Consider the following 23,715-nt stretch of genomic DNA (forward strand, 5'->3'; position numbering starts at 1 on the left):
GATGCTAATCGAGTTTGCTATTAATCATAATTCATTATGTTACAGTATCATATTTTCTGTAGTTTCAGAACAGAGACCAAAAACATCTTGGGGTAACACAGGTAGTAGACAGAACATGCAGAGATTGCCTCAGGTGCAGGACTCTGGCTTTCTAGTGCTGGGACTGTGACACAGAGGTCCAGTGCAGCCTCTTGGGATGCAGATCACAGCTGGCCCATGCCTCTGGGGTCTGAGGGTGCTGGGGAAAGCTGTCATGCAGGTGGCAATGTTCCCCTCTTCACATCAGAGTACATCTACCTTGTGCTTGAAAGCAGCACCTGCATCCCTGTCCCCTGCTTGAGATGTCTCAGCTACAGGCAACCCAGCTGCTCTCTTGGAGCCACACTGGGACTCCCTGGTCATGGCATTGGTCATTCAGGACGTGAAGGATTTTAGTATTTAGCATTGTACGCTACTTTGTTGAAGCTATGCCTTTAGTATCAACTTTAGTATCAGATTTCAGAACAAAAAAAGGTACCTTTCTATGGGTTTCAGTCCTCACTAATGTGTGCTGTGAACTACATAACTGCAGGGTAGTCTCTTGAAAATCCCTTGGTTCTCTGTCTCTGACACTCCCATATCCTGCTTAATAACAGCACACACATTAACCCTTTCCAATAAAAAAACCACATGTATCAGTTAGCAAATTTCAGTGGAGTACACAATGCATCCACATCAATGAGCACATCAGTGTATCATGAATAATGTTGTGCACTTCATGCCAATTGAATTGGTAATGATTAGCCTCTTAATTCTGAGCTGAAACAATTACTCTTCCCATTGAGAATTACTTGTTTCAGCTCAAAGCTCGACAGCTGGAGAACAGAAAGCAAACCATACCCAGTCATGCAAATATATCTTGTGGAATCAAAATTCAGGTTTACTAATGCGTGTTTTGTATGCGTAATAAAGCATTGGGTATCACTTTTCAAGACTGGTACAAAGTCTGTTGGCAGGACTGAGCACATCCCTAATTCATAGGTTTCAACAGCAGCTGGGATATGCACACATGCATGTTCATACCTGTGTATGAGAAAGTAGTTTGCCCTTGGTCTATAAAGGCCCCCACACAAGCAATGGCTCTCCCTGATGTCATTTAGCCAAAGATTTCAGAATCAGTATATATTGGTATATATATTGGTAGTGACAATGTTGTATGTCAGAAAATCAAACAGCTACATCTTGATTTAAATTCATTTTTGTTAGGACTAAATACTTGGTTTGCCTTTAAGTAAGTGAGGAATTTAAGAGGCACATCTCATGGCAGCTGTGTAGTTTTGGTTGGTGCACAATTGAACTTACAGTCAGTAATTATATTTGTCATTTTCTACAATTGAAACACTATGCAGACAATAACTATATCACTAAGATGCCCCTGAGAAACACATAAAGAGGCATAACTAGATGATCTTTCAACGTCCCTTCCAACCCCTAAGATTCTGTGATCCTGTGAACTTATTTTACAGGCGTGGAATCAGAGACATAACAATACGATGACAAAAACCCCACTAGTGGCCAAATCAGTATTAAAAGGTAGGGTCTGCTCATTGTGCAAACTAGCTCAGGCAGCAGCACTGGCTGAATGTATCTGCAGCACAGCAGGAGCAGGAACTGCTCCTTGCCAGGCCACTGCTGCTGCGACTTTGACGTGATGATGATTACTGTGCTATCACGATGGTGATTCAATGAAAGCATTCATGTCCCCACACTTGGAGACACAGACCACTACACCTGGCTGAGTATCACTGAACAGACATAAGCTTTCCAGGACCAGTTGCTCAGTGTAGTATTTATAACACAATCAGAGCTGTTAACAAGGTGAACGGAGCAGTTCCTTAAATCTGTGCAACTGAGGGCAAAGTAAGCAACTTTGGCTGAGTTTTCTGCTGACTTCAGTAGCTGCTGGATGAGACTCCTCTCAAGGGGCTGCTCCAACAGAGCATCTGTTGACTTTCACAGAAGAATACGAGGTTGAAAGGGACCTCAAGTATAATCTGGTCAAAACTTTCTTGGCAAAAGCACGGTCTAGAAAAGATAGCCCAGCACCCTGTCCAGATGAATCTTATAAGTGTCCAATGCTGAGGAATCTACCATTTCCCGGGGAGATTATTCCAATGGCTGATATATTTTTCAAAAGACATCAGACCATTTCATGACCTACACACTGACCTACCAAGCAGTACAGTACGTGAATTTCCCGTTCCATGTGGACTTGTAGCTTTGCAGTGAAATGCACTCTCGCAGTGCTTCAGTGTCTGAGGCTGATGGGTGCAACAGTGAGGACACACAAGGGAGCACACAATTCCAAAAGACCCTTCCAGTGTCCAGGAGATGCAGATGTTACTTAAGATGTTAAAGGAAAGTCAGAAGCTGCCTCTCCAAATTCATTTTGCAGAGTAGAGCAACAGTAGCTGTTAATTTGTAACTAATTTCTACATGAGTGGTTTGCTCTCTGCCCTGTTTCTCCAACACAGAACTCATGTGAAGAAACAACAGTCCCATATAGGTACATTTTCTAAAGATACACATGCCAGCCAAGCCCAGTTGCATCCAGACTGCTTTTCTATTCCCTGTTCTTACTCTCAGGCCTCTCCAGTTTCTCAACATACTTCTTAACGGAGCAGAAAGAATCCCAACAGCCACCCTTTTCTGGGGCTCCCAAGTTAGTGACCACCAGTAGTTCTGCAGCAGATCCTTTGGAAACATACACCAATGCCCACAGATGCTGTGCAAAGCCAGTCTGCACAAAGCAAGAATCATTTCCTTGTACAGCTTCCAAAGACAGGAGCAGGTTTGGCAGGGAAGAAAGGAAGTTTATTTAGGCTATTTTTGGATGCCGATAACTGACTGAATACATGGGGTTTTATCATCTTGGTACTTACACAACACTGGCTTGTCAGTGGAAAGGCAGATCTTGAACCTGCATGACTGCAGGACAGACTTTATAAAGAGATGGTAGTACTTTGCCAATGGTCAGATGGAGAGATTCGGTGTCTTAGCAGATGATACCTGCTGTCTTACTTCTTTAGCCCCTGATTTAATTACACTGATAATGTCATGAGAAGCAGAAATCAATTATTCATTAAACCTACCTAAGAAATCATTCTTTTATCTGATGTATTTTGTTTCAAGATCATTTACACTTGGGTAAAAAGGCAGTCTTCTTTCTTCAGCGTCAGTGTTTTATACAGTAACTCACTAAACAGCCCAAGTGAAAATTGAAGTGGGTCTGTCAAAGAGGACCAAGATGTGATACTCTGTGCAAAACACACAGGTAATGCCTGAAAACTCCACCAACCTGTCTAATACCTATCAGCAGCCATGTAATTCAGGGATCATAAGCAGGATGCACGGAGCAATCTGTTACATCCCTTTTGAAAACAAAGCCCTTCAATGCATTTACATCTCAGTGTCCCATGGCTTCTTCAGAGGTTGTTGGAGGTGAAACGACAGATCTTGCACCGCCTGTTTTCTAGTTTCTTCAATTTTTAATGAACACAAGACCTGACCTGTCATTATTTTCTTGACATAAAATATTTTTTTCTATATTCTCATTAAAAACAATACTGCATTTTATGAAGTCAAAAGAAGATACTGAGCTCTGTTCACCAGCAGACCAATGAAGATTTTTTTCTTTTGCCTGGTTTGTTTTTGCACTAGTTGACTAAAAATAAACAAGTAAATGAGAATACAACTTTCAGAGGGACGAGTCTCTCCTCTCTATCTGCTCTGCCACCACCTGTTCACTCTTGCTCTCTCACTGCCTGGTTCCCATACTTTCTGCTAAAGCCATGACCATAAACCTGCTCAGTAACTCATGGAAAAACATTCTTGTTTTTATAAGATAACAAGTAGGAATGGGAGAGGGAGACCGAGCTGAGCTGAAGACATCAGGCTGGGAAGGAGACTTCAGGCCTGGAGGAAATGGAGAGAAGTAGGTCTTGGCAAGGAGACAACCTTACCCCTGCACACAGCTGCTAACTCAGTAGTGCTTTATTAAACCAAGTTTAGATGAAGCAAAGAAGACAAAAACAGCTGCAGGGAAAGCAGAAGAATCACTCCTGTCCTTATAGCCAGACACCCTGCGTGAGATATCACCAAGCCCTATGAGGCTGTTTGGGAGTAGGTCATGACTCAGCTGTGTGCATCACACTCCACAATCATACTGTCAGTGCAAAGCCTTCTATGGTGTAAAACTTACTCCCAAATACACATAACCACACATTTGTAAATGCACATGGCATTAGCTTTTAGGGTTACCCCAGAGCCCCTGAGTACTTGGCAGAGGCCAAGCCCTACCTGGGCTAGAAACTGCACAGAAACAAACAGAGGAAAAGCATCTCTGCAGACTCACACCTGTGCATCGGGTACAGAGCAGAGCAGAGCACCTACATTCCGCAGATGGAGACTCAGATTATCAGCAAAGTCTGCACAAACGTGAGCATGTGTAGACGGGGTGAGAAAAGCCTATAGATACTGGACTCTCCCACTCAGTGTGCCCATGCCTGGACAGGGCAGTGTGGAAATACTTGTTTCCAGGCTGAAAACACATGGCATTTAAATGTAAGAAAGTCAAAACACAGGCGTTTGTACGTCCAAAGCTATGGAAAAAAAAAAGAAAGGAAAAGCCTCTGCTGTGCCTACACAAACTTCTCAGAATAGTCATTTTTGGCTATTACTTCACAGAGTGATGTCACTGTCACAACAATCTCTTACAGAAAGAAAGCAGCAATTGTGGAAGTACCTAATATTGCATCTCACCTTCACCACAGGAACCTTCATTTAATTTACATTAAGTAAGATGTTATGCTTTGGAGAAGTACCAACCATTTCAGCTCCTCCTTACCAGTTCAATGAAACATTTCTTTTCTCCTTCAGCTGAGCTTATTATGAATATTTAATGTATCAAAATGAACTGAAAGCTACCACTGTGCATCTGCTCTCCAGCTCTCCATCCATTTATTGACATCAAGGCTTAGCTCCCAAAATACGACATTAACTATACTGCTATGTAAATACAACTCCTTCAACTACCAATTCATAAGCAAAATTTATGCAAGGCAAAAGCCAAGCCTGACTCAAATAGACACAACTGTCTTCTCCCAGCTAGAGATGTCTTTGTTACTTCAGCTCCTTATGTAAATTCCCCACACTAGCTTGTACCTTCATCTCTGTCCTCTAATTGAATTCATATTCACTTCCTCTTACTAATCCCCAGACGCTTGTCTGAAATGATCTAAGACACAGCCCATGTTTACAGAGAGAGAGAATTTAGATTAGGGCATCAGTTTGATAGCTACAGAGGTTTGCTAATTTGCTGTGCAGCCAGGCAATCTGACTGTGGGGTACTGTGGGTTTTTAACTGTTCCTCTAAAGCTTGGATGTCACATGTTCCTTTTAGGCCTGTGCTGGAACCACACTCAGAATACTGTTCAGATGTGATTTAGGATTGAAAAGAAAGGAACACTCCTTCCTGGATTTTCCAGGCACCAGGAATACATAGAAAATTCAGTGCACTGTAAGTTTGCCAGCTCTCTTTGGTTTGGCTGTAGTTACTGTGTCACCACCAGAAAGAAAAAAAAATAAAATTAAAAAGGGGAATCTTCTCAGTGCCAGACTTGCACTCTTCAGCATTTGCTAGTGCAACGCCATGTGTGGAATGGTGAAAAGGGAGATAAAACACTGGTTGCAATTATAGTTCCCTTCTGATCTCCTGGATCAGATCTTGTAACTAGAAGTTTGGCTTCTTTAGAGCTTAGGAGTTTTGGCATCCGTTTTCAAGAGATCAGGTTTCACTTTTCTCCCCAAGGTTATGAATGGACAGAAACACCTACACTGGCAATATGCTGGCAAACCTAGAATACAAAGCCACTCTCCCCCTCCAATGCAACCACGCAATAGTCTCAGTGTGAAGGAAACAAAAATTTATTTCCATTCTGGGCCCCCCCACCCCATTTTTGCCATTGCTCCACAAACGTACGGATGGTTCAAACATAAGACCCCATCCACATCAGCATATACAACCACTACAGGCTGGCTCAGCAACACAGATCTACTTGAGTGGCCCCAGGACGATTGCTGCTTGTTATTTTTGTAGAGGAAAAAGAGACATACACAAGATAAACACTGGTTCTGCTGTTCACATGCTGCACAGGTATTACCTAGTGAAAATACTTTTTTTTCCTTTTCTTTCCACACCTCTTCCATTTAAGTAAGAAGCAAGGTCTAAAAAATCTTGAATAAAAGCAGTTTTAAGTGTGGCTGGCCCAGGTGATGATGACTGTAACATCCAATCTTTCAGTCTGATGATTAAACAAGCAAACATAAGAACAACTTCAACACCCAGCAGTCAGGGCGTTTCCCCGTGCCTGGGGCACACGTCCTCAGCTTGTAGGGATCTGGCTCCCGGTTACCCGGTTCTGGGAGAGCGCCCTGGCCATCAGCACTGACAGCCCAGGCCCCTCCGGTTCATACTGAGGATTCAATGAGCTGTTAATTACTGCCATCATGAGTGTCTGGCAATATCAGACAACCGGATTGTTAGAGCAAGGCACAATTTTCTCCTTATTTTGCTAGACCAAGAGAGGAAAACAAAAGGTCTTAATATGACCAAGGCTATTTCTCTATTATAGCCTCAGATCATCATGGCAAGATGATTAATCATTATCACAGGATTAATTATTATTATTTATCACAGGATTAGCCTGTGAGCCCAAAATCCTACTCACTTCTTCAGTTTAGTTTCAGAACACAAGACAGCACCAACAGGAGAGACTGAGGACACTCACTGCACTGTGTCACCCCCATACATTATTTGAGCACCCTGCTGCCAAGAGTGGGATAATCACCTCCAGTCCATCATTACCCCTGTGCGATCAACCCCAAGGCAACCCAAGTGTTTCCCAGCTACTACTGCTGGAACAACTCAGTCCGAATTCTCAGCTACCTTCAGCCATCCCCAGGTGGCATATTTTTCAGCTGACCTTTTTACTCAGCCCTGTCCATAATCAGGCAGAGCATCCCAGTAGGAGGGGACATGTGCTTCCCCAGGGCGCTAAACCAGCCGTACAGATTAGACTGCAGCACCCGGCTCGACCCACCCACCTCCCCTCAAACTTCAGCAGAGAGAAAACTTACTTGGAAAGCATTCTTCAATAATCTGTGCTTGATTTAGTGATTTACACACATGAACAAAAACTCTACAGGCTGCCTCCCTGCAGTACTGTGGGTTTCCTTAGCACACTAGTCCCAAAAGGCACAATGGCTTCTGCAGTCACATATTTCAAGAGGCAATAGTTTAATCTTGTTTCATCTGTGGTATTTACAGAGAAGCATTCCTAAGTCTCTTTGCATAAATGGACAAGCAGATTATTGCACTTTTATTGAAGGAAGCTTTGGTCAGGTGCAGCTGGTTACATCACTGAGGTTAATTTATATTGTCAAGAGCTAAACATAAATGAATAATACATATCAATATTACATACAATATCAATTAATATTACAGGTCAGTTTGTAGGACCTAAGGTGCTACATCAGACACAGTTAAGGTCTGTAAAAATGGGACTTGAAGAATCTAATCTCTTGAAAGTAATTGCAAATTTAACAACTCCTGATGCCCCTCCTTAAGATAAAAGTTACATCGTAAATGAGAATTACAAGTACCAGTATATAGGTTTTACGTCTGTATTCTCTCATTTTCATAATTATGACTATTGGGATACATTACAGTCCCTCGGGGAGACAGAGGCTGCAGCTGGTCTCTCTGGATTTATAAAGAGATCATCTGGCCCTGTTGCAAGTGGGCTACAATTCTGCTGTGTAGAGTTAAGAAACCTTGATAACAAAAAAACACAGGGGAAAAAAACAGGCAAATGTTTAAATAAATACAATTGCTATCCTTCACAGAATGGAAGAAACTGCCCAGAAACCATTTGCACCAGAAATATGCAAGGCAGGATGGCATTTACAGGGTCTAAGCTGAGAATATTGGGATACAGCTACATAGCCAGGGGTTCCAAAGTGCTGGAAGATGCACAGCCAGAAGGATGCACTACACCTCTGCCAGAGCCAGTGGCAGAAATCTCTGCTCATTACACCTGTTTGCAAACACTAATATTCTCCCACGGCCTTTTGCTTCCTAATCCTCCAAACTGCCACATCCTCCTGCATTTTGAGGTATCACTACACAGGTTTTCTGGTATGTACGTCTCAAGTGGAGAGGAAAAAAAAAAGGAACTTAATAGAGAGAAAGAGGCAGGTGCCCCGTTTGAACATTACTCATTTTGGAGCAAGCTTTTACTGAACCAACATGGTTCAGGTCACCAGAGGTCCAATTTGGAGACAATAAACACAAAGCTGCTGAAAGACACCAGGTCAGAGTGCTGGAGTCCAGGTTTTCTATTCACCCAGCTGACCAAGTGCTTGTCGAACAGAGAGACCACACGTTACATACAGTTTTGAAAGCTGTGTTATCCTCTCTGCTCCAACACATACAATCCTTTTGGTTTTGGACATGTCTCCTGCATTATTAAATCTTTCCTCTCATACTTTTATGCCTCCAGAAAGCCTTTATATTAAAACGCATATAGTCTCAATATAATAAAATACGAGCCAAGGACTGGAGAAATTAAAAAGAGATGTCCCTGCTGCTTCTTTTTCTATCAGGTTAATATGAGCTATTTTAAGTGACTACAGCTTTTTTTTCATTGCATGCAAGTAACAAAACTTTTATTAAACACAGGTGCCTAAAAATCCATCAAAATGCACTGCAGTAACTTGAATGAGCATGTCCTGGGGATAATTCTGGCCCTGAGTGCTGGTAGCTACTGTACATACTTGTCTGCTTAATTCCTTTTGACTTACAAAGGCATCCATCATGTCAGAATGAATGATCTATGAAGCACACCTTACCTGAAACCCTACCCTCCCAAAGTAATTTCCCCAGCATCTAAAACAGGCTTTTATCATTTGTAATCAGTAATTAATAACAAAGCATTCTTACTACTGCAGTTTTTCTGCTAAGGTTAATGTAATACTTCACCCAAGGCCAGCCGCTGCTTTATGACTTTCAAGCACGACAGTCAGTGATGTCTTTGCGTAAGAAGTTGTCTGCGGAGTAAATCAATTAGCTCCTCTTTCACCAGCAGGCATTTTGCTGCAGCAAGGGAGACTAATTACATAGAAAGTTGTTGTTTACCAACAGGAGTATGTACCCAGAGTCTGGCACTGTACATTAACTGTTCTTCCCTATTTCTCCGTTCTGCATCTTTTCCATTAAGCAGTTTTTAATCTATGATCAAACAAATACTGTGATTATTTGCTGCACTTACCACGCTGTTATTATCTGCACAGATTTGCCTACAAATCAGCATCAATCACACAATATATGTTTTCAATACTGATAAAACTTTTCAGCAACTCCTTGTCCTCAAGAAGGACATATACATATTTATGACTATTAACCTCAGTTGCAATGCATCAAGAAATACTAATGTACTGTTCTTTAGAGAAATTGCACTATTTCTCATACTCTTAAGTTCACATCAAGATATTTGTATTACTCTCTCTAGGAGAAAATCTGGCACCCAGAATGTATGTGAAAATGGGGGGGAAAAGTGTACAGCACTAATGTATAGTGCTAGAGTAATCTTTTGGAGACCTATGGTTTTCCCCCCTTTTTGAGTGATCACAGGAATTGTCTGGTATCTCAGGTGCTTCTTGCACGATGTAGCTGATAAAGATACACATCTGGCTCAGGAAGCTCTTGACCCACAGGTTGCTGTGTGCTGGCAGAGTATCACAAGTCCTTTATCCTTCTTGCAGTCTGTCCTGGTCACCTGCTGCCAGAGACAAAACATCAAGTGAACTGGACCCTTCATCCTACTCAATGACCTGTATATTGGTTCTTGTGTTTCTAAGAGCAAGAACCTGTAGCACACAGAAACAAGATGCACAGTGCTCTGCACCTCAGGATCACCAAGGGCAGAAATACCAGGTTTTAAGCATTTGAACCTTTGATTCAAAGTAGATGATGTGTACACAGAGCTCAGACCACAAAGCTCACCACAAACCTCTGCCCAGGAACCAGTACAGGAATCCAGTAAGTGGAAAACAATGAAGACAGGAAATTACCAACCTAGATGGAAGTTGATTAATGTTTGCTGATGCTACCCAGGCACCATAAGCCATAGACAACCACATAGCATCTCCCAGAAAGGAGTATTTGTGGCCTGAAGTGACTGAGGATGTATGAACACTGTCTGCAAGGCAACAGCTCATTTTCTTCCTTTCACTTGATAGGAAGGAGGGGAGAAAAAAAGCAGAAGTCACAAAAGAAATGGGCAGTTTCAGAATGACTGCTCCAAACCAGTCCAGTGCAATTTCATAACACAAAAGCAATGCAAAGTCCACAGCTCTGACTCACCAGGTTTAAAAAAATCACTAGATATCCTGGCTCCAGCTACACCAAAAGCAGCCACCTAGAATACATCTACTCGACAAACAGAAATGTGTTTGAAAAGGCAAATAACAAATGGCAAACAGCATGATCTTTAGTGAAATGTGGACTTAAGAATTAAAGTCAGGCAATGTCAAACTGGAAACTGACACAAACTCATCCTTGGCTTTTGATCCCAGTGGATATAGGACGGGATCTCTGCAGTGTTTCTCTCAGTAGTCTAGATAGTCAGATCAAACAATTATGCAGCCTGTATTTAATGAGAATGAAATGTTAATCTTGACAACTAGAAGACAAATTCTAACTGTAAAGATGCAATGAATTCCCATTCCTTTAACATTTGGTCTATAATGTTTTGTCACTGCTTGTAATTCAGTAGTACATACATTTCACCAAATGGACCAGTGTTAACCACTAAAGTGAGCAAGGCTTAACTATGATGTTGCACCAACTCCAGTTCATGGGCAGATCCACAATTACCTTTGGAGTAGTGAGGCTGTACACAGTCATGCAAATTACAAGACACAGTTGTATACATTATCTTCTAAGAATAAATTCTGCAAATATTTATTTATTCATATTCTTAAATTCCTGGGGTTTCATCTTAAAAAACAAACAAACAAAACCAAACAAACAAAAAAACAACAACAACCAAAAACCACAAACCCACCCATGATACAATGCAAGCTTATGTCACATTCCTGCAAGGCTCTTCATTTGTGCTCAGTTACATCTGAACTGAATCCTCTTTCCATTTACAAGGATGTGTGAAGGAAAATAGTTCTGCTCAATACAGATACAAATTGGCTTTTTAATAAACTCATTAAAGAAATGGTCCATTTCAGCCCACAAAATTTGCTGCATGTACCTTTGCACCTTATCACTAAACCTCCAACTGAAAATGAAAGGAAAAGAAGAGATAAGAGTGCTGCACACTGCTTGCCATGTATGTGGAGACCACAGCCTGGAAATCCACTTACTCAGTGTAAATCCAGTTCAGTCATATTGACTTTTCATTCCCTTGTGGTATATTAGTGCTCAAGAAAAACCTTGCAGTGAAAGCCCTAGAGAAGAAATCTTTTGTCCACAGACAAATGCATTTCCCACATGCTGCTCTATTACAACAGGCAAAAGGGCAAAAGAGCAAAAGCATTGTTCCTACTTTTTTACACTAATCACAAGGCCAGATACTCAACTAAGATATAAATAACACATGGACTTTATTATGGACACCTTCTGTGGCCCTAATTCAGTGATATATCCACCCATTTATGCTCTTCTTCTCCACCAAACATATGAACAATTACGATCACTCCACTAAAACTTTGACTGCAATTCTAAGATTCACCTCCTACAAACCATCAAACCACCCTTTTGGTCACCTCCAGGTCATTACTACCTTTGAATTTATCCAAGCCAAATCTCCTTTTCTGGTTTTGGGGGTTTTCTTTTTAATTTTTTATTTTCTTCTTTTTTATTTTCCTTTTCTGCATTTTGCTGCAGCAAGGGAGACTAATTACATAGAAAGTTGTTGTTTACCAACAGGAGTATGTACCCAGAGTCTGGCACTGTACATTAACTGTTCTTCCCTATTTCTCCGTTCTGCATCTTTTCCATTAAGCAGTTTTTAATCTATGATCAAACAAATACTGTGATTATTTGCTGCACTTACCACGCTGTTATTATCTGCACAGATTTGCCTACAAATCAGCATCAATCACACAATATATGTTTTCAATACTGATAAAACTTTTCAGCAACTCCTTGTCCTCAAGAAGGACATATACATATTTATGACTATTAACCTCAGTTGCAATGCATCAAGAAATACTAATGTACTGTTCTTTAGAGAAATTGCACTATTTCTCATACTCTTAAGTTCACATCAAGATATTTGTATTACTCTCTCTAGGAGAAAATCTGGCACCCAGAATGTATGTGAAAATGGGGGGGAAAAGTGTACAGCACTAATGTATAGTGCTAGAGTAATCTTTTGGAGACCTATGGTTTTCCCCCCTTTTTGAGTGATCACAGGAATTGTCTGGTATCTCAGGTGCTTCTTGCACGATGTAGCTGATAAAGATACACATCTGGCTCAGGAAGCTCTTGACCCACAGGTTGCTGTGTGCTGGCAGAGTATCACAAGTCCTTTATCCTTCTTGCAGTCTGTCCTGGTCACCTGCTGCCAGAGACAAAACATCAAGTGAACTGGACCCTTCATCCTACTCAATGACCTGTATATTGGTTCTTGTGTTTCTAAGAGCAAGAACCTGTAGCACACAGAAACAAGATGCACAGTGCTCTGCACCTCAGGATCACCAAGGGCAGAAATACCAGGTTTTAAGCATTTGAACCTTTGATTCAAAGTAGATGATGTGTACACAGAGCTCAGACCACAAAGCTCACCACAAACCTCTGCCCAGGAACCAGTACAGGAATCCAGTAAGTGGAAAACAATGAAGACAGGAAATTACCAACCTAGATGGAAGTTGATTAATGTTTGCTGATGCTACCCAGGCACCATAAGCCATAGACAACCACATAGCATCTCCCAGAAAGGAGTATTTGTGGCCTGAAGTGACTGAGGATGTATGAACACTGTCTGCAAGGCAACAGCTCATTTTCTTCCTTTCACTTGATAGGAAGGAGGGGAGAAAAAAAGCAGAAGTCACAAAAGAAATGGGCAGTTTCAGAATGACTGCTCCAAACCAGTCCAGTGCAATTTCATAACACAAAAGCAATGCAAAGTCCACAGCTCTGACTCACCAGGTTTAAAAAAATCACTAGATATCCTGGCTCCAGCTACACCAAAAGCAGCCACCTAGAATACATCTACTCGACAAACAGAAATGTGTTTGAAAAGGCAAATAACAAATGGCAAACAGCATGATCTTTAGTGAAATGTGGACTTAAGAATTAAAGTCAGGCAATGTCAAACTGGAAACTGACACAAACTCATCCTTGGCTTTTGATCCCAGTGGATATAGGACGGGATCTCTGCAGTGTTTCTCTCAGTAGTCTAGATAGTCAGATCAAACAATTATGCAGCCTGTATTTAATGAGAATGAAATGTTAATCTTGACAACTAGAAGACAAATTCTAACTGTAAAGATGCAATGAATTCCCATTCCTTTAACATTTGGTCTATAATGTTTTGTCACTGCTTGTAATTCAGTAGTACATACATTTCACCAAATGGACCAGTGTTAACCACTAAAGTGAGCAAGGCTTAACTATGATGTTGCACCAACTCCAGTTCATGGGCAGATCCACAATTACCTTTGGAGTAGTGAGGCTGTACACAGTCATGCAAATTACAAGACACAGTTGTATACATTATCTTCTAAGAATAAATTCTGCAAATATTTATTTATTCATATTCTTAAATTCCTGGGGTTTCATCTTAAAAAACAAACAAACAAAACCAAACAAACAAAAAAACAACAACAACCAAAAACCACAAACCCACCCATGATACAATGCAAGCTTATGTCACATTCCTGCAAGGCTCTTCATTTGTGCTCAGTTACATCTGAACTGAATCCTCTCCATTTACAAGGATGTGTGAAGGAAAATAGTTCTGCTCAATACAGATACAAATTGGCTTTTTAATAAACTCATTAAAGAAATGGTCCATTTCAGCCCACAAAATTTGCTGCATGTACCTTTGCACCTTATCACTAAACCTCCAACTGAAAATGAAAGGAAAAGAAGAGATAAGAGTGCTGCACACTGCTTGCCATGTATGTGGAGACCACAGCCTGGAAATCCACTTACTCAGTGTAAATCCAGTTCAGTCATATTGACTTTTCATTCCCTTGTGGTATATTAGTGCTCAAGAAAAACCTTGCAGTGAAAGCCCTAGAGAAGAAATCTTTTGTCCACAGACAAATGCATTTCCCACATGCTGCTCTATTACAACAGGCAAAAGGGCAAAAGAGCAAAAGCATTGTTCCTACTTTTTTACACTAATCACAAGGCCAGATACTCAACTAAGATATAAATAACACATGGACTTTATTATGGACACCTTCTGTGGCCCTAATTCAGTGATATATCCACCCATTTATGCTCTTCTTCTCCACCAAACATATGAACAATTACGATCACTCCCACTAAAACTTGACTGCAATTCTAAGATTCACCTCCTACAAACCATCAAACCACCCTTTTGGTCACCTCCAGGTCATTACTACCTTTGAATTTATCCAAGCCAAATCTCCTTTTCTGGTTTTGGGGGTTTTCTTTTTAATTTTTTATTTTCTTCTTTTTTATTTTCCTTTTCTCAATCACTTACCAAGCCAAAAAGGGATTCAAGAGACAAATGATGGCATCTGCAAACAACTCAGACATCTCCATAGAAGGAAACAAAGCAGCATGGGATCAGAGAGGCTGTTACATGTCAACATAATAAAACACCTGCAGTCAAATTCTCAGCTGGTGTAAATCAACCTGTCTCCATCTGGGTTTATGAGGGCAGTGCAACCTGGTGCTGAATACACAGTAGAAAAAACTTACTCATGTTGAACTACAGCATTTTAAATCTGAGAGTATTGACACTATCTGGCATCTATTTCAACCGATGGCCAAACTTTTACCTCCTCTGATAGGGAACAGCCAGGAACATGCGCCACACAAGGACCTATAGGCCCTTATCTCAAAACAGGGAGCCTCATACAGCCCCCTCCCTTGCCCACCTCTCCCAGGGGTCCTGGAGACATTCCCAGGAGCAGCAGCAGCCATGGTTGCACTTTGCTGCCTATGCAAGGAAAACTGAAGCATGTTAAATGTTTAGTGCACTCCAGAGCAGCCATAGGTAGGTTCTCCTGCTGTACTACATCACATAAAAAACATAGAATCATAGAACAATTCAGGTTGGAAAAGACCCTTGGGATCACTGAGTCCAACCATCATCCCTACTCTACGAAGTTCTCCCCTAAACCATCTCCACCAACACCACATCCAAACAACCCTTAAACACATCCAGGGATGGTGACTCAACCACCTCCCTGGGCAGCCTATTCCAGCGTCTAACTACTCCTTCTGTGAAATTTTTTTGCCTAATGTCCAGTCTAAACCTCCCTTGCTGCAGTTTGAAGCCCTTCCTTCTTGTTCTGTCACTAATTACCTGTGAGAAGAGACCAGCACCAACCTCTCTACAATGACCTTTCAGGTAGTTGTAGAGACTGATGGGGTCTCCCCTCAGCCTCCTCTTTCTCAAACTAAACATTCCCAGCTCCTTCAATTGTTCTTCATAAGATTTATTCTCTAGGCCCTTCACCAGTTTCGTTGCCCTCCTCTGTACTCACTCCAGCACCTCGAGATCTCTCTTGAATTGAGGTGCCCAAAACTGGATACACTTGTGTCTCCAGGTGTGGCCTCACCAGTGCTGAGTACAGGGGGACAATCACCTCTCTACTGCTGCTGGTCACGCTATTTCTAATACAAGCCAGGATGCCATTGGTTTTCTTGGCCACCTGGGCACACCTCTGGCTCATATTCAGTCGCTTGTCAGAGCCCCCAGGTCCTTTTCTGCCAGACACTTTCCAGCCACACTTCCTCAAGCCTGTAGCATTGCCCGGGGTTGTTGTGGCCCAAGTGCAGGACCCGGCACTTGGCCTTGTTGAAGCCCAGACCATTAACATCAGCCCAAGGATCTAACCTATCCAGGTCTCTCTGTAGAGCCTCCCTATCCTCATGCAGATCAACACTCCTGCCTAACTTGGTGTCATCTGGAGACTTACTGATGATACACTCTATGTCCTTATAATCAATAAAGATGTTAAACAGAAACAGTCCCAACACTGAGCCCTGAGGAACACCACTTGTGACTGGCCCCAGCTGGATTTGACTCCACTGACCACCATTCTTTGGGCCCAACTGTCCAGCCAGTGCTTGATCCAACAGATTGTGTCCTCATCCAGGCCATAAGCAGCCAGTGTTTTTATGAGAGTTCTACAGGGAACCATGTCAAATGCTTTTTGGAGGTCCAGATAGACAATATCCACAGCGTTTCCCTCATCCAATAGTTGGGTCATTAGGTCATAGAAGGAGATCAGGTTTGTCAGGCAGGACCTGCCTTTCATAAACCCATGCTGACTGGGCTGGATCCCCTGGTTATCCTCTATATGTCTTCTACTAACACTGAAGATGATCTGTTCCACGACCTTCCCTGGTACTGAGGTCAGACTGACAGATCTATAGTTTCCTGGATCCTCCTTGCACATGGACACATTAAATATTTAATGTTTCTTGCCCTGAAAAAAATCACAACTGCACCTAGCTTGGAGTAATCCAAAGTGATGGCTGCAGGGCATCTTTTAGCAGCCTAAGTCTGGTGTTTGAATTATACAGATTCCTTTGATCTACAAGGAGAACTACGAGTATCTGCTCTATCAGCTCCATCAGCCCTTGGAGGCAGCTAAAGTAAGAGCAAAAAAGTTCCTGTGACAGCACATAGCTATAGACCCCCAGGAGAACAATGTGGGTTCACAGCACCAGAGTCCAACAGGTTCTGATGGTCAAGGGTTAAACATCTAATCAGTGTTTCCATTACCTATATCAAAAGGAGAGATTCTGGCCAAAAATGCCTTCTTCCATATTTATTGTATTTTGACTTCTGAACTGACTTTACAAATGGCTGATGACAACTGCTTCAGCAAGGAACTGCAGATAAAGATTTGGGGTCTGATCTCTGTTCCCCCACCCTCACAACTACTGGTGAGTTCTTAAGGAACAAGCACCCTATTGCCAAAATATGGACCAGTCTCTAGCCTGCCACCTTAATAAAAGTGAGACAGACTCTTCTTTGGACAAAATGGAAAAAGAAAGATGACCCACGTGCTTGAAGAAATATTCTAGAGGTTATCTCCAGTCTGTTGCCTTCTATGGCAGGCTCTACTCACCACCTTTTCTTGTTACTGCTTTCCCAAAATGCACACACTCAATTGCCTGACACTGCTGGTCACTCTAGGGCTGAGTGCAGCATGCAAAGCTTCATCCAAAAAGAAAACAATTACCAAGAACAAATAAAAAAACTTGATAAAAACAGATGTCAGTGAGCTGATGGGAACACTTTGGTGTAAAAAACCCGTCATTTTCTTAGTTCAACATCAGCTGCAAGAATTGCTGCTCTTCCTCACATATCGACTTCTCTGGCTGGCTTGTAGGCAAGCCTGGAAAGGGATGCAAATGGTTTGCTTGGTCAGGGCATGCAGAAAGGAAGGAGAGGCAGTGAAGAAGCCACCAGCTGCATCCCCTGCTTTAAGAAGCTCAGGAAATTTCATCTGACCAGCCTGCAATAAATCCCAATCTGGGATTATGGCCCTTTGATGGGTGGGAAAGTTTCTTTCTTCTGGGATGGCCTTTAAAGGGCAAGGAGGTTTTGACTGACACAGAGTAGACCTCAGAATAATTATTCAGCCAGCCTCTTTTCCATTACCTGCCCTTCTTGAAGATCTGCAGAAAGTCTTTAAATTTAACCTGCAAATGGTAATATTCCTTTGTAGCAATGGATTGTTCCTCTTCAGAGCTTTTACATGCACTTTGCATTTATGCAATGCCAACTCCCATAATGGTCAATAAAGGCCAGTCTATTAGTATGATAAACTCATGTTCCCTGCCATGCACAGAATTCAAATTGAATTAGAAAGTCAGCCTATGTTCATAAAAACAACACTATCGAGCAAATGGAGCTTTACTGCACTACATAACAGATATCACACATCTTGGGGTTGTTGTCAATGCTTCATATGAACACTTTAAATCACTTAGACTTCATTTTGCACACTATACAGTGAGTGTCTTCATAATCAAACAGTATTTAAAACATTTACTGCCTTGTTAAATCTAACAATTTAGATTTATTGGGATAGTCACTTCCCTTAATAGCCAATTTAGTAAAACTCAATGTATTCATTGATGGATAAATATATAATGGGCAGTTGTTAAACCTCAATAAATATGTTTAATAGTCAGCTGGCATTTTCTCTCAATGGCAGCATTTCCTCTTGGTTGCCAACAGGAAATGCTACTGAATGTGCCAATTCAGCCCATGTATAGATCTGAAGGAGGGAACAGGGTCCTGAATTTCAGGTAGCTTTCCTGTGCTGCTTGTCACAAGAAGAACTTCAGCTGAGATTATCCTAAGCTCTTGTGAAGTCCATCAGGTGTTAAAGAGCAAACATTATAAGGAAGAGTGTGAGCTACTGTGTTTGTCTAAAACCTATACAGGCAATGAACCAGAACACAAAGGGCACCTGGCTACCTGAAAGCCACAGAAATTATATTGAAGTATTATTATTGCAATTTATAGTCTTAGCACACTCCCTGTTTCATGTACAACATGTCACTTTCTCTCACTCCACCCTGCCACTCTGTGTGTTGATCAACAGATTAAATCACAATGCCTTGGCTTCTAGCTAGGAGATCTACAAGGTACTTTTTTATACCTTTTAGGTACCTAAACCAAATTTTGGAGGAGTCTGCATCATTAGATGATTAAAAATGAGAAAACATAGACCCAAGTACTTCCAAGAGAGAATGTATTTGAATGCTGGACTGAGAAGTTTGACCACAGTCATGAGACACTCACCTGGGTGGGATTATACAGTTCCTGAAGTGGGCTTCTGGATCCTTTCCGGCAGCAAATGTCCATCCCAAATGGATTTCTACGCATTACTGCAAGGGGAAATTGAAATTATTAGAGGTTAGAAACATTGGTTAGCAGTAATCTATTGCAATATCTACACCAAGAAGAGATTTTCTGACAGATCAGGGAATTCTAGAGACAGTGTGTGTCTTAATTCTAATTTCAGTTTCCCTAGAAATTCTCCAAAAGGTAAATCCTTCATTTGATCTGGATGCTACTGGGGGAAAAAAAAACACAACCAACAACAAAACAAAACAAACAAAAACAAACAAACAAACAAAAAAGCTCTGGTTCCCCTCTTCTAAAAGTTGTTATCCAACAACTTCCAGCTTGGGTGCCCAAAAATTCAAGTGCAGGGACCAAAGTAACATGATTTTCAGCAGCATTAGGTACCCATCTATCTAGTCATCACAGATTAGTTGGATGGATTCCTGAATCAGAATCTCTGAGAGACAATGTATGAGCCTCTCTCAGGCTAAATACAGAAGTACACAGGATCTTAATATCTAAGCATCTGATTTTAAAGCTTTTCAGCTGTTACTTTGTTTTTTCCTACAACAGCAACTCCAGTACTTGATGCACATGCAGTCAATCATTGCAGCACTTTGTGCTCCAAACTGTATTTTGCTCTACATATTGCAACCGATTATCTGAGTGACCTGAAACTCAAAATATGCTATGTTATCCCAGCTGGAGACCAGCAGGTTTTCAAACCAAAGGCTTTGTCAAAGGTCGATCAAGAAGCATTTTAGATGATAAAGCCTTTTGAGGAGAGGCATTGATCTGAGCCCCAGCAGGCACAGATATCATCAGTGTCAAGACAGACCTTTGTGGCCATAAAAGTCTCCATAAGGCCCCATTTGGATCCAACCACTGTCTGTAGCAGAGAGAAAAACAAGAGCTTGCCTGTCCTTCCAATCTCATGCAGCCCACATCCTCCTCTGCAAATAGTCCTTTGCCCCCAGTTTGCTTTGCTAACCACAGAAGCAATCAGGCAATGAGATGCCCCCATCAGCCACAGCAGCGAGAGGAGTTTTGTCTTGTCAAGGTTTAATTAAGACACAACCAAAAAGAAAGATGTTCCCACTGGGAATTCAAAGGCATTAAGCAGAGTCAAGCATGCTTCTACCACTGCTTGACGTGTTTTGTAACTAGGAACTATGGAAGTGTCCCACAGCAATGGTTCTGAGCTGCACCACTGGCAGGCACGATATTGCAGGCTTCAAGGCAGGAGTCAAAGACAGTCAAGTAGCGGTTTAACGCAGAGGGACAATACACGATCATAATTGATATGTCAAGCAGCATGAAGCACAGAAAACTGTATACAATTCCACTCCAAAAACATAATAGATTCCTTTGCTCACTTTGTATCTATGTTTCAATTGAAGGTAATTATCTAATAACATCATGTCGCTTTTTGCTGAGCAAAGAGAGATTCCACAGATCCTGTGGCAGGAGTTGGGCATATACGCTTAGTAAACAAACTGGGTAAACATTTTTATTTTCTTCACAATTGGGACAATAATGTTATTAGAGACTATAATTTTAATTTGCATGTTCAAATACCTGATTAATTTCCAAGTGTTTTTAGTCACAGACAAGTATTGCAAATTTATTTGTCTTTGTGCTGTGCCTTTTCAAAGCTTAACTTAGAAAGTGTTTAGAAACTGTTAAAACTTTTAAAATAATTTGCATTAATAATGTCACTTTGCAGTGTCTGGAAGTGCTTTGAGGAAGAAAACACAAAAGGAAGGGTGTGAGACATCCAAAAGTCATTCTAACTACAGAGCTCCTGTCCATCCCAGTCTGTCATTCCCCACTACACTCTTCTACCAGCAAGTATGTTGGGGGGTGCTTAAAAAATAATTTTGTAACCCCCTCACTGTTACAAGAAAACTTTCTAAAATTGAGCCTTCCAGTCAACAGCAAAACACATTGTTTCCATTTAAGAAAAACAGGGCAGGGGGAAAGGGAGACAGGAACGTTTCAGTCTATCCAGGTTAATAGACTGTGAATAACCATAATCCTGAAACACTGATGCCTTGTTCCAAAATGAAGAAGAATAATCCTAGTGTGTTTTTCCCTGATTTAATACTTCACTTTTCATTTCCAATAAATATAATAACCAGGAACAAGCATAAATTTATCCCTTCCTGCTTCACTTGGGCAGCAAGTATCAACACAGCAACACTTTATATGCAGCATTTTATACTTTATATAACAGCCGTAAAGATTAAATTATTTGCACAATGTGAAATATTTGATTCCCAGATGTAAACAAACAAACAAACAAACAGCAACTGTTTCCACAGCAAAAGTGAAATGTTAATGTAGAACCTTAGTCGAGGAAACCATTACATCTTTTTTATGATTCCAAATATTTCTTAATTGGTTTGTTTTTCCAATAAAGCCTTTAAGAGAAGACGGAGGAGTTAGCATAGCAACACAGCAGCTCAACACAGCAGTCAGTTCCCTGTACATCGGTGTCAGGAACAACACACCCTGACCCAGCCATACACAGCAGCAGCTCTGTGCACAACTGGAAAACACTTGTGCCTGGAATTTAACTGCAGCATCGAAATAAAGGGGAATTCCCCTTTCCTGAGCAGAAATCCCACTCGCACCTTTTGCACTGTCCTTTGGTGAATAACTATCAGAAATGTTTACCATATAGTTCAAAACACTTGCCGCCCATGCCTCTGGACAAAATAATTTCTCAGTCCTCCTGCAACCCTTTTTCTACTGTCTTCACTTCTCAGGTCATGTGAATGACATGACCTTTTTGGCCTGAATCTCACCTACGGCAATCTGCAGGAAAAAAACTGTAGTATGGATGTTAACTGCAGCAATACTAGTTTCAACAACACCTTCACTAAGACTCCATCATGCTACTGTTGCAGGGAAAATGTAACAAAAATCAAGCCCTTTATCTTCACCTAATCTTCATATTAACACAGTAAATATCTAAATTTACATTTTATGGCTTGGGCTGATCTCCATTCATAATTACAGTTAATTAGAATCTAATTATAAGTCTTGCATATGCATGGCTCCAAGAACTGACTAGAAGAACATGTTCATGCTCACTAAGTGCGTGAAGCAGCTGACAGCAGCATTTAATGCCTTTAATAATTAAAGAGTGGTGTTAATATTGCAATTGCAGCAAAATCAGCAATCCCCTGAATTTAGCAAGGACTGTGAGCAACTGAATGAACTATTAGTTTGTTACTTAAATACTAGAGTTCTAAGAGCAAGGCCTTTCTTCCACCTCTAGGAATGATTTGTCCAAAATGCAATCTTGGCCTATTTTGTTAAAACCTGTGGAATCATTATTTACTAATTTAACAGCAAGTCTGGAAAGCATGTTACCTACACACCAAATTTCAGTTCCTCAAGAGAAAAATATAAACAGTTCTGCAGAATTGAAAGCGTATCAACATAATAAACATCAGTTGATATATACATAGAGAGAAGGAAACTACATGTGCAGGCCTTAAATCATCTGAGAACCAAAGCATCCATGCACAACTTGTAGAAAACTCCTTATTTAGACCTGCTAGTACCAAGAGCAGGAATTACACTCCTCTGAGCATGAGAACACAGCATTGCTCAGCCAAACCTTCCCCAAATATCTGTGCAGAAAACAAGTCCAGAGGCTTTGCCACCATTTTGATCTTGGCATTTACGAGACATTATGTGACCTCCAGGTTGCATCTAGCCAAAAATGGAAGATAACAGTGCCTAGAATAGTGGGCACAGGTGAGGAGGGGGGATGTGCAGGCAGCCATGGTATAAAGCCTTCAGGTTTTTGTGTGACATTTCAGAGACTGAAGCTTATTCAGATGGAAACACACGGACCAGGCTTAAGTTGTTACCTCTACTTGGCAGAAGGCATTTATAATGCACTTGGTAACTACAAAGACCTGTCCCACAATGGGAGACCTTTGATATTCCCACAGAAATAATAATGAAGGAGAAAACAATAAAAGTTAAGAAGCCACATCAATCAAATTTCTTCCTCTCCCTGTCAGGAGCTACAGAGAAACTGAGAGAGGGGACTTGGTGGCATTTCTCTCGAGAGACTACCAGCCTGGAAAGGTATGCGAACACTAGGACTGTCTGGATAGAAGAGGGGAAAAACTCAGGGAACCAAGACTGCTAGAGACTTAAAACCATAAAGGTCACCTCCTCACAGTGTCAGAAGGGCAAATGAAACCACTTCTCACAAGCCTGTGTGGGATCAAGTTACAGAGGAGACTACTCTGCCCCAAGAGACACAAAATAAGTGTTACTTCTTCCAGTGGACTTACCGAGACACACAAGTGACATTTCAAAGGATGGGTGTGTGCATTCAGCAGCCACCTATATCACTGCCATCCTACAATCCCATAAATGTCACAGGCTCCCATTTCCAATGCTTCTGTAGAATAAAAGTTCCTCAACTGCTGTCTAGCAACTGTTTTCCTCACTGGTAACATTTATTTACATTGCTTGGACTATTCTAATGACTTGCACAATTAAAAACAAAACAAATGTAAAAACTTTGACTTGGTTCACTCCCTCTTAAATT

General features: G+C 41.3%; 1 protein-coding gene across 1 annotated transcript in view; it reads right to left on the reverse strand.

The window, feature by feature from the left end:
• Nucleotides 1–20,005, reverse strand: part of CHST11 (carbohydrate (chondroitin 4) sulfotransferase 11) — a 104,001-nt gene extending 83,996 nt beyond the window's left edge. Inside the window, exons 1-2 of the mRNA XM_010005862.1 lie at nt 19,972–20,005; nt 19,089–19,174 (exon numbers count right to left, since the gene is read on the reverse strand). Coding sequence (XP_010004164.1) covers nt 19,089–19,174; nt 19,972–20,005 — 120 coding nt within the window. The remainder of the gene's footprint in view (nt 1–19,088; nt 19,175–19,971) is intronic.
• Between the last annotated feature and the right edge of the window lie 3,710 nt (nt 20,006–23,715).

Source organism: Chaetura pelagica, unplaced genomic scaffold (assembly GCF_000747805.2).
Source record: "Chaetura pelagica isolate M959 unplaced genomic scaffold, ChaPel_1.0 scaffold79, whole genome shotgun sequence".
In the NCBI taxonomy this organism is placed as follows: domain Eukaryota; kingdom Metazoa; phylum Chordata; class Aves; order Apodiformes; family Apodidae; genus Chaetura; species Chaetura pelagica.